General features: G+C 45.1%; 1 protein-coding gene across 1 annotated transcript in view; it reads left to right on the forward strand.

Moving 5' to 3' along the window:
- Positions 1-15,393, forward strand: part of LOC142803987 (uncharacterized) — a 288,782-nt gene extending 273,389 nt beyond the window's left edge. Inside the window, exon 4 of the mRNA XM_075890420.1 lies at positions 11,934-15,393. Coding sequence (XP_075746535.1) covers positions 11,934-12,020 — 87 coding nt within the window. The 3' untranslated portion in view covers positions 12,021-15,393. The remainder of the gene's footprint in view (positions 1-11,933) is intronic.
- Positions 15,394-15,612: the final 219 nt, after the last annotated feature.

A 15,612-nucleotide genomic window follows, 5' to 3' on the forward strand; every position in this document is an offset into this window, starting at 1 on the left:
AGGTGATAGCCTGGAAGATCAAGCGAACTTCCTCGATGCACACTACGAGCAGGTGTCTAGCTCGTCACACTACACTGAAGCTTTCCAAAGACACAAAGCAAAGATAGAAAAGCAGAAACTAGAATCCAAGTGCACAAATTACGAGGAATACAACCAACCTTTCAACTTAGCTGAGCTACAAACATCACTAAACTCTTGCAATAATTCCGCTCCAGGCTACGACCGTGTCACATATGAAATGCTGAAAAACTTGCCGCTCGAAACGCGAAAAACTTTACTCTCTCTATACAATGCTATCTGGCTTTCAGGTACCATCCCTGCTTCTTGGAAAGAGGCTATTGTTATCCCTATTTTGAAACAGGGCAAGGACCCTTCCTCAGTTTCAAGTTACAGGCCCATTGCACTAACCAGCTGCGTTTGTAAACTTTTTGAAAAAATGATAAACCGCCGACTTTTACATTTCCTTGAAACACACCATCTGCTCGACCAATTTCAGTGTGGGTTTCGGGAGGGTAGATCCACCACCGACCATCTGGTGCGTATCGAGGCACAGATCCGAGACGCTTTTGTCCACAAACAATACTTCCTCTCAGTGTTTCTCGATATCGAGAAGGCTTACGACACAACATGGCGTTTTGGGATATTAAGAGACTTGTCTCACCTGGGTGTGCGCGGTAGAATGCTTTCCATAATCGAGAGTTACTTGTCCAATCGGAAATTCCGCGTCCGTGTGGGCAGTACTCTCTCCCAAATATTTGTGCAAGAAACGGGAGTACCGCAAGGTGGTGTACTTAGTTGTACACTTTTTATTATAAAAATGAATCCCTTGCACCTGTCCATCCCCCGCAACATGTTCTATTCCACATATGTCGATGACGTCCAGCTTGGCTTTAAGTCATGCAACCTAGCAATGTGTGAGCGACAGGTTCAGTTAGGTTTAAACAAGGTCTCCAAATGGGCAGAGGAAAACGGATTTCGACTTAACCCACAAAAAAGCACGTGTGTTTTGTTCTCTCGAAAGAGAGGCATGCACTCGGAACCTGACATTCGACTGAACGGGCAACGTCTGTCCGTCAAAGCCGAGCATAAATTCTTAGGCCTAATCTTGGACAACAAGTTGACATTCGTGCCGTACATCAAGTATCTAAAAACAAAATGTTTAAAAGCCATGAATGTTTTAAAAGTGTTGTCACGTACTACGTGGGGTAGTGATAGGCAATGCTTCATGAACCTCTATAGAAGCCTCATTCGCACGCGCTTAGACTATGGGGCCGTCGTCTATCAGTCTGCTACTCAAAGTGCCTTGAAGATGCTGGACGCCGTGCACCATTTGGGCATCCGCCTTTCTACGGTTGCTTTTCGCACCAGCCCCGTAAAAAGCCTTTACGTTGAGTCAAATGAGTGGTCGCTTCATCTGCAAAGAACTTACATGTCCTTTGTATATTTCCTTAAGGTGAAAGCAGACAAGAGGCACCCCTCATACTCTACTATTAATGACTTGGCGAGCTCCATTCTTTTTCAAAATAGGCCTTCAATGAGGCAGCCCTTCTCAATTCGCCTGAAGGGTCTAGCTGAAGAAACTGAAGTGTCACTTGAACATAGTTTAATGGCTCCTGTAGCATACCCGCCACTGTGGCAGTGGCAGACTATAGACTGCGATGTGTCTTTCCTAGAGGTTACAAAACATGCACCTATTGCCCATATCCGAACATACTTTCTGGAACTTCAACACAAATACACATGTCCTGAGTTCTTCACAGATGCCTCCAAGACTAACTCCTCTGTGTCCTACGCTGCTGTCGGCCCATCCTTTTCGGATGCTGGCCCTCTACATCCACACACAAGTATAATCACAGCGGAAGCTTACGCGATACTGGTGGCTGCTAAACACATCAAACAATTACAAATACAAAAAGCAGTAATTTCTACAGACTCCCTCAGTGTGGTAACGGCTCTGCACAGTCTTAAAAAACAAAAAAACCCAGTCCTTGTCTCACTTTACTCCATTTTGTGCACACTCTACACACACAAACAACATGTTGTAGTGTGCTGGGTGCCAGGGCACCGTGAGATCCAAGGCAACGTGAGGGCGGATCAGCTCGCTGCATCCGTCCATAAGAGCACCGCCATTACATCCATATCAATCCCGGCCGTTGATCTTAAGCCGTCTCTCAAACTAAACCTCAGGGACTACTGGCAGAGCAAGTGGGATACACACACACAAAACAAACTACACGTTATCAAGCCACACCTTGGCCATTGGCCACCAGTATCAAAATCACGTCTAACAGAGGTAACACTAACAAGACTCAGGATAGGGCACACATACACGACACACACACATCTTTTATCCGGTGGTGATCCACCATTGTGTGATAAATGTGGTGAGGTTTTAACAGTTCTTCACGTTTTAATCCAATGTAAAGATTTAGACACTCTAAGAAGACAACACTTCCCATTACCCTACCGACAACATATACCTTTACACCCTGCAATGTTTGTCGGTAGGGAACCACTTTTCACCCATAAATCATTGTTAGCTTTTTTAAGAGATGTTAATTTTTACCATGTATTATACCCAGGCATTGCGTAGCGTGACCTCTCAAGAGAGGTCGCTGCTGCTGTGATTACATTTAAAAGCACTTGCCTCGCAGCCCTTGGACACAAGGGCACTGATGAGACAAGTGTGCTAGTGCCAAATATTTTTACATGTTTTTATTATCAAAACCTTTGTCACCCTTTTTAATATGCATATCACGCCACTGTCATGTCTTTAATACTTATGTTTTTACCTGCATTATCGCGAGGAATTTTAAGGCCCCTATACAGCCACGCAACATATCATTGTCCGCATCTCTATACTCATTGAAATGGCGCTCTTTGGCCATCAATTGGCCCTTGCGCCATAAAACACCACACATCATCATCATCAAGTTACAAAACATGCACCTATTGCCCATATCCGAACATACTTTTTGGAACTTCAAAACAAATTCACACGTCCTGTGTTCTTCACAGATGCCTCCAAGACTAACTCTTCTGTGTCCTCCCCGCAGGGGCGCCTGCGCAGGCAGGCGTTTGGTGTGTAGCGACACCACAGACCCGAGCTAACGGGGGAGTTTGTACTCCCTCCCACGCCTAGCCGTGCGTGGCTTTGCCGTGTCCGGGGAAAAGGGGATCCTGGGGGTTGAGCCGACGCTGGGTGATTGGACCTTTAAGGCCCCCCGGCAGAGGCAACACACCCCTTTGGCCCCGGCTTCACGTAGACGGCACCCCTGGGCTGACCCACCCAGGGGAAATCGGCAGTCGCCTTTTCCTATCTCTTTCTCCCTACATCTTCGTCTTTTGTTCTCACTTTACATCTTTCCTGTATTCTCCTCACTTTTTACTTCCATTTTTTTCTGGCGGCAAGGGTTCACCTAGTGTAAATATCCAACCTTGGGTAAATATATATTAGGTTATAGCGGCCATGTACGGCTGGCGCTTGCGCCTCCTTCGCGTCTCGCAGCGTCCCCTTGTTGGGCTCGGTGGTGGGTGGCTGGCATGGCTGCCGAAAAAGCTATCAAATTTATGGGAACCCCTAGCCCTGTCACAACTAATCGCCCTCTAAGAGGTGGCGCACCGATGTAATTCTTGAATTTCTCCCGATCAAAAAAGACAACTTCCCAAAATACCACATTATCCATTGTGAAAATACAGAAAAGAAAGCTAGAAACGTTTCACCTTTCCTTGTATCGAAATGCCTTATAGAAACGCTGGGCGCATGCTACAAGGCCACAAAGACCGCCAGTGGTGACCTGTTACTTGAAGTAAAAGACAATACACAGTACCAGAGACTACATAAACTCACAGCATTTGGGGATCAGCCTATCACAATCACACCACATCGAACCATGAACACAGTGAAGGGTGTTGTATCAGATGGAGACCTGATGGACCTCTCTGATGATGAACTTCTAACAGGCTGGAAAGAGGAAAATGTCATTCAGGTGCAGCGTATCAAAATAAGAAAAGAAAATAAGGAAATCCCAACGAAGCACATCATACTCACTTTCACATCTAGCACCCTCCCAACTGAAATAGCAACAGGATATCTTAAACTGCCAGTTAGACCATACATACCCAACCCGAAGCGCTGCTTTAAGTGTCAGAGGTTCGGGCACGGCTCCCAGAGCTGCCGAGGACAGATTACCTGCGCAAAATGCGGCACCAAAGGTCATACCGCTGACGATGACTGTCAGCTACAAGTGCACTGTGCAAACTGTGAGGGTGACCATCCTGCATATTCAAGGTCATGCGTGGCCTGGAAAATGGAAAAAGAAATTATTAGTACAAAGTTTAAATTGAACATAAGCTTCCGTGAAGCGCGGCAGCGCATTTTCCCGCATTTTTCTGGGAACACATCGTACGCCGAAGTAGCGCGAGGGGGGTCAGCACCACTTCGGTTTTCGGCAATGCCTTGGACCACGCCCAGCGTGCCGAGGCAAACGCCACAAGCCCGCATGGGGGGAGCAGCCTCGGCTGCCCCACCCTCCTTGAATACAGCCCCACCGAAGGCGCCTGTGAACCTTGGCAGCAGCCAGGGCACCACACAAACTAAAGAGGTCCCCTCGACCTCCAGCCCGGTGGGGTTTAAGGCTCCGTCTGTCACGACGAAGCCTACAACGAAAACATTATCTGTCGCCTCTCCTAAGGCGATGGACACATCAAGTGCACCGGCGCAGACTGCGCCAAAAGAGCGGTGGGGTTCCCTCGACTGCTCTAAAAAAGACAAAACGGTAATTACAGGGCCTTCTAAAGGCTCTATAAGATAAGTCACTTCTCTCTTTAGACACCAGCCACACTCATTTCGTACACACAGCACTTCTTCACTCCCATAATGGAGACACAAATTATACAATGGAACGTCAGAGGACTACTTCGAAACCTCGACGATGTCCAAGAACTTCTAAACAAACATTCTCCAAAAGTGCTGTGTGTACAGAAAACACACTTAAAATCCTAGAATACAAATTTTTTGCGTCAACATGTTGTCTTTCGAAAAGACAGAGATGATGCTGTGGCATCATCTGGTGGTGTAGCCATTATTGTTAATCGAGGAGTAGCATGTAGCCATCTACCACTACTAACATCCCCAGAGGCAGTGGCTGTTCGAGCAGTTCTATTGAATAAGCTCGTCACCATCTGCTCTCTATACATACCGCCGCAACACCGCCTGGAAAAACATGATTTTCACTCTTTAATAGCCGAGTTACCAGAACCTTATCTGGTTCTAGGGGACCTGAATGCGCACAGCGGTTTATGGGGTGACTGTCGATGTGATGCACGAGGTCGTCTCATCGAACAGTTCCTCTTTTCATCAGGTGCTTGTCTGTTGAATAGAAAACAGGCAACATATTATAACCTTGCAAACAATACTTACTCCTCCATAGACCTCAGTATCGCATCTCCTTCACTTGTACCATTACTTCAGTGGAAAGTCATAAATAACCCATACGGAAGTGACCATTTTCCTTTAGTTTTGAGTACACCAATAATGCATGAATGTCCTCCACATGTTCCCAAATGGCTGATAAACAAAGCTGACTGGGAACAATTTCAAAAAATTACTCACTTAAGTTGGACCGAAATATGCGGATTAGGCATAGATGAAGCTGTGCAGTACTTCACGGCCTTTCTTACTGACGCAGCAGCCAAGTGCATTCCACAAACATCTGGACTTCCCGGCAAACGACACGTCCCGTGGTGGAACACTGAGTGTCAGAATGCGCGAAAGGAACAGAACAGGGCATGGAGGTTGCTGCGGAACTCGCCGACAGCGGAAAACCTTGAAATCTTTAAGAAAATAAAATCTCGAGGCAGGAGAACGCGCCGGCAGGCCAGAAGAGAAAGTTGGCACAAGTTTTTATCAGGGATAAATTCATATACACAAGAGGCCAAAGTCTGGAACATGGTCGGTAGGATAGCAGGGAAACAAGTACACACACTTCCACTCGTAAACACTCAGGGTGATACCTTGGAAGACCAGGCAAACTTCCTCGGTGCACACTTTGAACGGGTATCTAGCTCGTCCCATTATACTGACACTTTCCAAAAATACAGAACAAGAATAGAAAAGCAGAAACTCGAACACAAACCCACTAGATACGAGGCATATAACCAAGCTTTCCGTCTAGCGGACCTCCGAACATCCTTAAACTCCTGCAGTACTTCTGCCTCAGGTTCTGACCGTGTGGTGTATGAAATGTTGAAAAACCTACCGATCGAAACACGCAAAACCTTACTTTGTTTGTACAATGCTATCTGGTTTTCTGGCAATATCCCTAACTCTTGGAAAGAGGCTATTATAATTCCCATTTTGAAAGAAGGCAAGGACCCTTCTTTACCTTCGAGTTATAGGCCTATTGCACTTACAAGCTGCTTGTGCAAAATTTTCGAAAAAATGATAAACTGCAGACTTGTACATCTCCTTGAAACAAACAATCTGCTCGACCCATTTCATGCAGGTTTCGAGAAAGTAGATCCACCACAGACCACCTTGTTCGTATCGAGGCACAGATCAGGGACGCTTTCGTCCATAAACAATATTTTCTCTCTGTATTCCTCGATATCGAAAAAGCCTATGATACAACATGGCGTTTCGGAATTCTAAGAGACCTCTCCCACCTTGGTGTGCGCGGAAGAATGTTTCACATAATCGAAAGTTACCTGTCAAACCGGACATTCCGTGTCAGAGTGGGCACGGTTCTTTCCCAAACATTTGTCCAGGAAACAGGCGTGCCACAAGGTGGTGTTCTTAGCTGCACACTTTTTCTCATCAAGATGAATTCCTTGCGCTTGTCCATCCCTCGCAATATGTTTTATTGTACATATGTCGATGACGTCCAGCTTGGCTTTAGGTCTTGCAATCTGGTATTGTGTGAGCGGCAGGTTCAGTTAGGTTTAAACAAGCTCTCCAAATGGGCAGAGGAAAATGAATTCCGACTGAACCCCCAAAAAAGCACGTGTGTCTTGTTCTCCCGAAAGAGAGGCATGCACTCAGAACTCGACATTAAACTGAACCGTCAACGTCTGTCCGTCAAAGCCGAGCATAAATTCTTAGGAATAATCTTGGACGACAAGTTGACCTTCGTACCGCACATCAATTATCTAAAAACAAAATGTTTAAAAGCAATGAACGTTATAAAAGTGTTGTCACGTACTATGTGGGGTAGTGATAGGCAATGCCTCATGAACCTCTATAGAAGTCTCATTCGCACCCGTTTAGATTATGGGGCCGTTGTCTATCAGTCTGCTACTCAAAGTGCCTTGAAGATGCTGGACCCCGTACACCATTTGGGCATCCGCCTTACATTTGGGCATCCACACATACACGACACACACACATCTTTTATCCGGTGGTGACCCACCACTGTGTGATAAATGTGGTGAGGCTTCAACAGTTCTTCACATTTTAATCGAGTGCAAACAATTGGACACTGTAAGAAAACAACACTTTCCATTACCCTACCGACAACATATACCTTTGCACCCTGCAATGTTCGTCGGTAGGGAACCGCTTTTTAGTCACAAATCATTGTTAGCGTTTTTTAAAGAAATTCATAGTTTTCACATCATATACCCGGGCATCCCGTAGCACGACCTCTCCAGAGAGGTTTTTGCTGCGGCGGTTACACAAGAAAGCACTTGCCTCACGGCCCTTGGACGCAAGGGTATGAATGAGTGAGGCACTTGTGCTAATGCCATACATATCCACCATCGTCTTTTATTATCACCAACTTTTGTCATCTATTCACGCCGCACACACCTTTCACGACATGGTCATTATTTTATTACTTGTATGTTTTTACCCGCCTTTACGTGAGGAATTTTATGGCCCTTATACAGCCGCTTATCACAATCATTGTCCATGTTTTTAGTAAGATGAACTGGCGCTCTTTGGCCATCAAATGGCCCTTGCGCCATAAAACATCAAACATCATCATCATCGATATCGCGTCATACAGAGGTAATACTAATGAGACTCAGGATAGGACGCACATACACGACACACACACACCTTTTGTCCGGTGGCGATCCACCATTGTGTGATAAATGTGGTGAGGCATTAACAGTTCTTCACGTTTTAATTCAATGTAAACATTTAGACAATCTAAGAAGACAACACTTCCCACTATCCTACCGACAACATATACCTTTACACCCTGCAATGTTCGTCGGTAGGGAACCGCTTTTTAGTCACAAATCATTATTAGCGTTTCTAAAGAAAATTCATAATTTTCATATCATATACCCGGGCATATCGTAGCATGACCTCTCTAGAGAGGTTTTTGCTGCGGTGGCTACAAAGGAAAGCACTTGCCTCACGGCCCTTGCACGCAAGGGTACTAACGTGTGAGGTACTTGTGCTAATGCCATACATATCCACCATCATCTTTTTATCACCAACTTTTGTCATCATTCACACCACACACATCTTTCACGGCATGGTCATCATTTTATTACTTGTATGTTCTTACCCGCCTTATCGCAAGGAATTTTATGGCCCTTATACAGCCGCTTATCACAATCATTGTCCATATATTTAGTAAGATGAAATGGCGCTCTTTGGCCATCAAATGGCCCTTGCGCCAAAAAACACCATATATCATCATCATCTCAGTTCGCCTGAAGTGTCTAGCGGAAGAAACTGCAGTGTCACTTGAACACAGTTTAATGGCTCCTGTAGCGTACCCGCCACCGTGGCAGTGGCAGACTATAGACTGCGATGTGTCTTTTCTAGAAGTTACAAAACATGCACTTATTGCCCATATCCGAACATACTTTTTGGAACTTCAACACAAATACACACGTCCTGAGTTCTTCACAGATGCCTCCAAGACTAACTCCTCTGTGTCCTACGCTGCTGTCGGCCCATCCTTTTCGGATGCTGGCCCTCCACATCCACGCACAAGTATCTTCACAGCGGAAGCTTACGCGATACTTGTGGCAGCTAAACACATCAAACATTTACAAATACAAAAAGCAGTAACTTATACAGACTCCCTCAGTGTGGTAACGGCTCTGCACAGTCTTAAAAAACCAAAAAACCCGGTCCTCGTCTCACTTTACTCCATTTTGTACACACTCTACACACTCAAACAACATGTAGTGTGCTGGGTGCCAGGGCACCGTGAGATCCGAAGCAACGTGAGGGCGGGTCAGCTCGCTGCATCCGCCCACGAGAGCACCGCCACTACATCCATATCAATCCCGGCCCTTGATTTTAAGCCGTCTCTCAAACGAAACCTCAGGGACTACTGGCAGAGCAAGTGAGATACACACACACAAAACAAACTACACGTTATCAAGCCACACCTTGGCCATTGGCTACCAGTATCAAAATCACGTCTAACAGAGGTAACATTAATAAGACTCAGGATAGGACACACATACACGACACACACACATCTTTTGTCCGGTGGCGATCCATCATTGTGTGATAAATGTGGTGAGGCATTAACAGTTGTTCACGTTTTAATTCAATGTAAACATTTAGACACTCTAAGAAGACAACACCTTTCACTATCCTACCGATAAGATATACCTCTACACCCTGCAAAGTTCATTGGCAGGGAACCGCTTTTTAGTAATAAATCATTGTTAGCGTTTTTAAAAGAAATTCATAGATCTCATATCATATACCCGGGCACTCCGTAGCACGACCTCTGCAGAGAGGTTTTCGCTGTGGTGGCTACACAACAAAGCACTTGCCTCACGGCCCTTGGACGCAAGGGTATGAACGAGTGAGGCACTTGCGCTAATGCCATACATGTCCACCATTGTTTTTATTATCACCAACTTTTGTCATCTATTCGCACAACGCACACCCTTCACGGCATGGTCATGATTTTATTACTTGTATGTTTTTACCCGCCTTACCGCGAAGAATTTTATGGCCTTTATACAGCCGCTAATCACAATCATTGTCCACATTCCTTGTCCCATGTACTGGCGCGCTTTGGCTATCTAATGGCCCTTGCGCCAAAAAACACGATATATTATCATCATCATCTAACTGATCGTGCCTCGAAAAGGGTACGCACCGACGCAACTTCACTACTTTGGCCCAAAAACTGAGAAACTTTCCCAAAATACCATGTCCTCCACTGGGAACAACATCTAGAATAGCTAGAGCAATCTCACCCTTCCTTGTGGCCAAGTGCTTGAGAGAGACCATTGGAACCGGTTGTAAGGCCACGAAGATGCAAGTGGAGATCTGCTTCTCGAAATAAAAGACAAGGAACAATACAATAAACCTCGCACCTTGTATCCTTTGGTAACATCCCCGTCTCTGTGAGCGCACATCGTACCATGAATACAGTGAAGGGCGTGGTATCGGACGAAGATTTGATGACACTGAGTGAAGAAGAGCTTCTTGATGGATTGAAGGACCAAGGTGTAATACATGTCCAGCGCATCAAAATCAGACGTATCAACAACGAAATAGCAACAAAGCACCTAATACTCACCTTCAACTCAAACACTTTACCTGAGACTCTCGAAACTGGCTATATAAAACTCCATGTCCGACCCTTCATTCCAAACCCGAGGCGTTGTTTGAAATGCCAGCGATTTGGCCATGCGTCCCAGAGCTGCTGAGGGCAGCGGACCTGTGCTAAGTGTGGCATAACCGGCCACAGTGCTGATGAATGTAGTCATGATGAGGTCCTCTGTGCTAACTGCGAAGGTAGTCAACGCACATACTCCAGAGCGTGCCAAGCCTGGAAAAAAGAAAAAGAAATAATAACTATAAAAGTAAAGGAAAATATCACATTCAGGGAAGCAAGACAATGAACGTGGTTAATATTGGCTCTAAAACATCTTTCGCCGAAGTGGTGCAATGAGGGATGGCACCACAAAGGCCCTTGGCAGTTGCCCGGACCGCGCCTAGCGTGCCGAGGCCAATGCCACAAGCCCCTACGGCGGGAGCAGCCAGCGCTGCCCTGCCCACATTCTGCCTGTCCACACCAGTGACCTCTACAAGCTCTGGCAGCAGCCAGTGCAACCACGAGGCCAAGGGGGCTTTATCAACCCCCAGCTCGGTGGGGACAAAGACTTCGTCGATCGAGGCGAAGTCTAAGCGACGCACAGATCGCTCTGTAGAGCGGGCGTCCAGTGCCTCGCAAGAGGCTATGGACACCAGTTCAAGCCGAACGGCGCGGGAAACGCCGAAGGAGCGGTGAGCTTTTCTCGACCGCCCCAAAAAAGACAGAACGCCGATTACAGGGCCTGACAAAGGCCCTGTAAAATGAGCTAATCTCCGTCTTTTCTGCACACAGCACTTCTTTTTTTTCTTCCGCTATGGACAACATCATACAGTGGAACGTGATGGGAATACTTGGAAATTTAGATGACGTCCAAGAACTTCTGAGTAGGTTCAACGCGAAAGTGCTATATGTGCAAGAAACGCACTTAACTCCTAAGCACAAGAACTTCCTACAGCAATATATTATTTTCCGAAAAGACAGGGAGGATGCTGTCGTACCATCTGGCGGTGTGGCCATTATAGCTGATGGAAGTATAGCATGCCAGCATTTGAAGCTCCATACGGCCCTTGAGGCAGTGGCCATTCGAGCTGTACCTTTTAATAAACTCATTACCATATGTTCTGTGTACATACCACCGCATCAATAGTTACACAGACGTGATCTAGAATCATTAATAGATGAACTCCCAGAGCCGTTTCTGGTTCTAGGTGATTTTAATGCACACAACGTCCTGTGGGGCGGTGCTCACTGTGATGCGCGAGGACGTCTCATTGAGCAGCTCCTTTTCTCTTCTAGTTTATGTCTTTTAAATATAAAGGAGCCTACATATTTTAGCCTTGCAAACAACACGTACTCTTTCATAGATATTAGCATTTCATAACCGTCTTTTTTACCTGTTTTTAGGTGGAATTGTTGGCAAACCTGGCACCAAAGACACAGTGGGACTCGAACCCGGGTCTGCTGAGTTCCAGCCCAGTATTCTACCACTGAGTTTTTAGGTGGAACGTTCTTAAAAACCCTTATGGGTGGCCACTTCCCAATCATCCTGAGTGCGCCGAACAAAGATCAACTACCCCAGCTGGTTCCTCGATGGAAGATTGACTCAGCTGATTGGGAAGGGTATAGAACTCTTACACACATGACATGGACCGAGCTGTCTGCACTGACCATTGATGACGCTGTCACGTATTTTACAGCTTTTAAACTTGATGCCGCATCTAAATGTATTGCCAAAACTAGCGGGAATTCTTTTAAACGGCGAGTCCCATGGTGGAACGACGCACGCTGGAAAACATGGACCACTCAAAACAAAGCATGGGCGTTGCTTCACGATACCCCTACAGTTGAAAACCTGGAAAATTTCAAACGGGTCAAATCGCAGGCAAGGAGAACGCGTGTACAAGCTAGACGAGAGAGCTGGGCAAAGTTTATATCGTGTATCAACTCATACACAGATGAGGGAAAAGTGTGGAATAAGGTAAAGAAAATTAAGGGCCAAGAAACGTATTGCCTTCCACTAGTAAATAGCCTTGGGGAAAGCTTGGAGGATCAAGCCAACTTTCTTGGCACACAATTCGCACACATATCGAGCTCCTCACACTACTCCGAATCCTTTCAGAATTACAAGGCACGAATAAAAAAACAAAAGTTAGAAAGAAAATCCATAAGAAGTGAGGCATATAATGAACCATTCTGCTTAGCAGAACTTCGAACAGCACTCAGCTGCTGTAATACATCTACCCCAGGTTCTGACAATGTAATGTACGCAATGCTGTAGGAACTACCCTCCGAAACTAAAGAAACCCTCCTCTCTCTTTATAATCGCAGATGGGTTTCAGGTGTGATCCCCTCCTCCTGGAAGGAGGCTGTTATAATTCCAATTTTGAAGCAGGGAAGTGATCCCCCTACTGTATCAAGTTACAGATCTGTACGGTCTCTATTGAAGATGGCATTTCCGACTATAAAGCAGTATTTTTATCCTTCGGTATTGGTGAAAACAAAGCACACCGAGAAGAGACCAGACATGTCATTAAGAATTACTCGAAGGCGGATGACCAGGCTATTTTGGATTATCTGTGGTTCTTATGTGATAATCTTTCTGATGATGTGTCGATCGCCTGGAACGAAATAAAAACTGCGATACATTACGGCACTGATAAGTTTGTGCCAAGCAAACGGGTTAGGAAAGACCGAAATAACCCATGGATTACTGGAGATATCATACATTTGCGCCGCAAGCTAAAACGAGCTAGAAAAAAGAAAAAAAATACCCTGCAGACTTATCTCGTTGAAGGCCCAGCTTGCAACTCGGCTAAGCGAAGCTAAGGCAAGATACTTCAACCACTCGCTTCCTAACTTTTTGAAAACTAACCCGGATAGATTCTGGCGGTACTTGAGTGATGCGCGCAAAACACCGAGATATCAGTAAATGGCTGTATTGTTAACGATCCAGCCAAAATTGCAAACCAATTCAATCAGTATTTTCACTCAGTATTCACTCAGGGAGATCATGCTGACACAAACATTATTTCTCTGTCTACTATATCTGCCGATTTCATAACTGTCGAAGGTGTCCTTTCAATGTTACTGAATGTTGAGTATAAATATTCCGATGGTCCCGACGGCATACCTAATGCATTTTCGCAACGTTACGCCGAACCTATCGCGCATGTCTTCACCCATATTTTTCGTCTTTCGTTTCATAATTCAATTCTTCCCGATGATTGGCGTACGGCACGTGTTATTCCCGTGTTTAAAAAAGGTGATCGCCTAAATGTTGAAAACTACCGGCCATTATCATTAACTTCCGGTCCTTGTAAACTGCTTGAGCATATCATCACGCATTACGTAATGTCATTTCTTGAAGAAAACAGTATTCTGACTCCTTTCCAGCATGGTTTTAGGAAGGGCCTCTCGACTACCACTCCACTTGTCACCACAATTCACGACTTCCCAATGGCACTTGATAAGGGCGACCAAATAGACGCCATCTTCTGGGATTTTAGAAAAGCTTTCGACTGTGTTTGGCATAGTAAATTACTCACTGAACTTTCAAACATTGACCTACCCATTACTGTAATTAATTGGATCCGCTCCTACCTTACTAGCCGCGAACAGTTTGTCCAGGTCGAGGGCTGCGGCTCTGGGGTTCTACCTGTAACCTCGGGAGTTCCACAAGGCAGATCGTTGGCCCTGTCTTGTTTCTCATCTTTATCAATGACATCGTTTCATCAGTTGACACCTCCGCGATAAGCCTAAAGCTTTTTGCAGATGACTGCATTCTTTACAAGCCAATTGAAAGTGAAAGGGACCAAGAGTGCTTGCAGAACAACTTAAATTTTCTTTCCGATTGGTGCCATACCTGGTCGATGGAGTTAAACATTAGTAAATCGGTCCGTATGCGTATCTCAAATAAAATTACCCCGTTTGCATCACGATACACCTTGAATAATAATTCGTTGATCGAAGTGAGCAATTTTAAATACTTGGGAGTCAATATTGTTAATCGACTGTCGTGGAGTAACCACATTGACGACGCTTGTTCCTCTGCCTCTAGAAAGCTAGGATTTCTTAGACACAAAGTAAAAAACGCGCCAACTCAGATCAAACTTCTTGCATATAATACATTTATTCGACCCCGTGTAGAGTACGCATGCGCAGCCTGGGACCCGTATTTTAAAAAGGATGTTTATAAACTGGAAATGGTGCAGAGGAGAGCGGTAAGATTCATCTATAATGCCTATCACAATCTTGATTCACCTTCGTCACTTATGGCTATCAACATTCCGCTCTTGAAACAGCGTAGAACTATCGCCAGACTCAAGTTCCTTTTCCTGCTTCGTAATCATCAGTTTAATATCAATCTCAGCAAATACATCTCTCCCTCTTCTTCCAGGAAAACCAGGCATGCTCACAATCATGATCTGACACCTTACTTTGCACGTACTAACCTTTTCAAACATTCCTTCTTTCCGAGAACCATTAGCGAATGGAATGCACTGCCTTCAAATGTTTTTCCTGAACGTGGCATTCCCGACTTTGAAAACCACATGCATCTTTTTGTGTAATCAACACCTTTGATATTCCAATGCTAGATTACCTCATCCTATTATTTCAACTGTGTAGCTTTACTTTTTTGTGCTTGAAACTGTTTCTAGAAGTTTGTTCGCTTTTTTTCAAGATATGTATAACTAAGCATCCTATTTAGTATGACTTGTTTTTCAGTAGCTTTGTGTATTCTAACTTGCTGTATAACTTGTTCGTTTTTTTCGCTATGCTCTCTTTTTGTGCCCCTCCTGCTTGGTCTATGGACTGCAGTATGTAATAAATAAATAAAATAAAAATAGACCTATAGCGTTAACAAGCTGCCTCTGCGAAGTATTTGAAAAAATGATCAATTGCCGCTTACTCCACTTCTTAGAAACAAACAAATTGCTCGACCCATACCAATGCGGGTTTAGAGAGGGCCGATCTACCACCGACCATCTTATACGTATCGAGGCACACATACGTGAGGTGTTCATAATCAGTTTTTCTTATCTGTGTTCCTCGACCTGGAGAAGGCCTACGGTATTACGTGGAG

This window comes from Rhipicephalus microplus, chromosome 3, assembly GCF_043290135.1.
Source record: "Rhipicephalus microplus isolate Deutch F79 chromosome 3, USDA_Rmic, whole genome shotgun sequence".
NCBI lineage: Eukaryota > Metazoa > Arthropoda > Arachnida > Ixodida > Ixodidae > Rhipicephalus > Rhipicephalus microplus.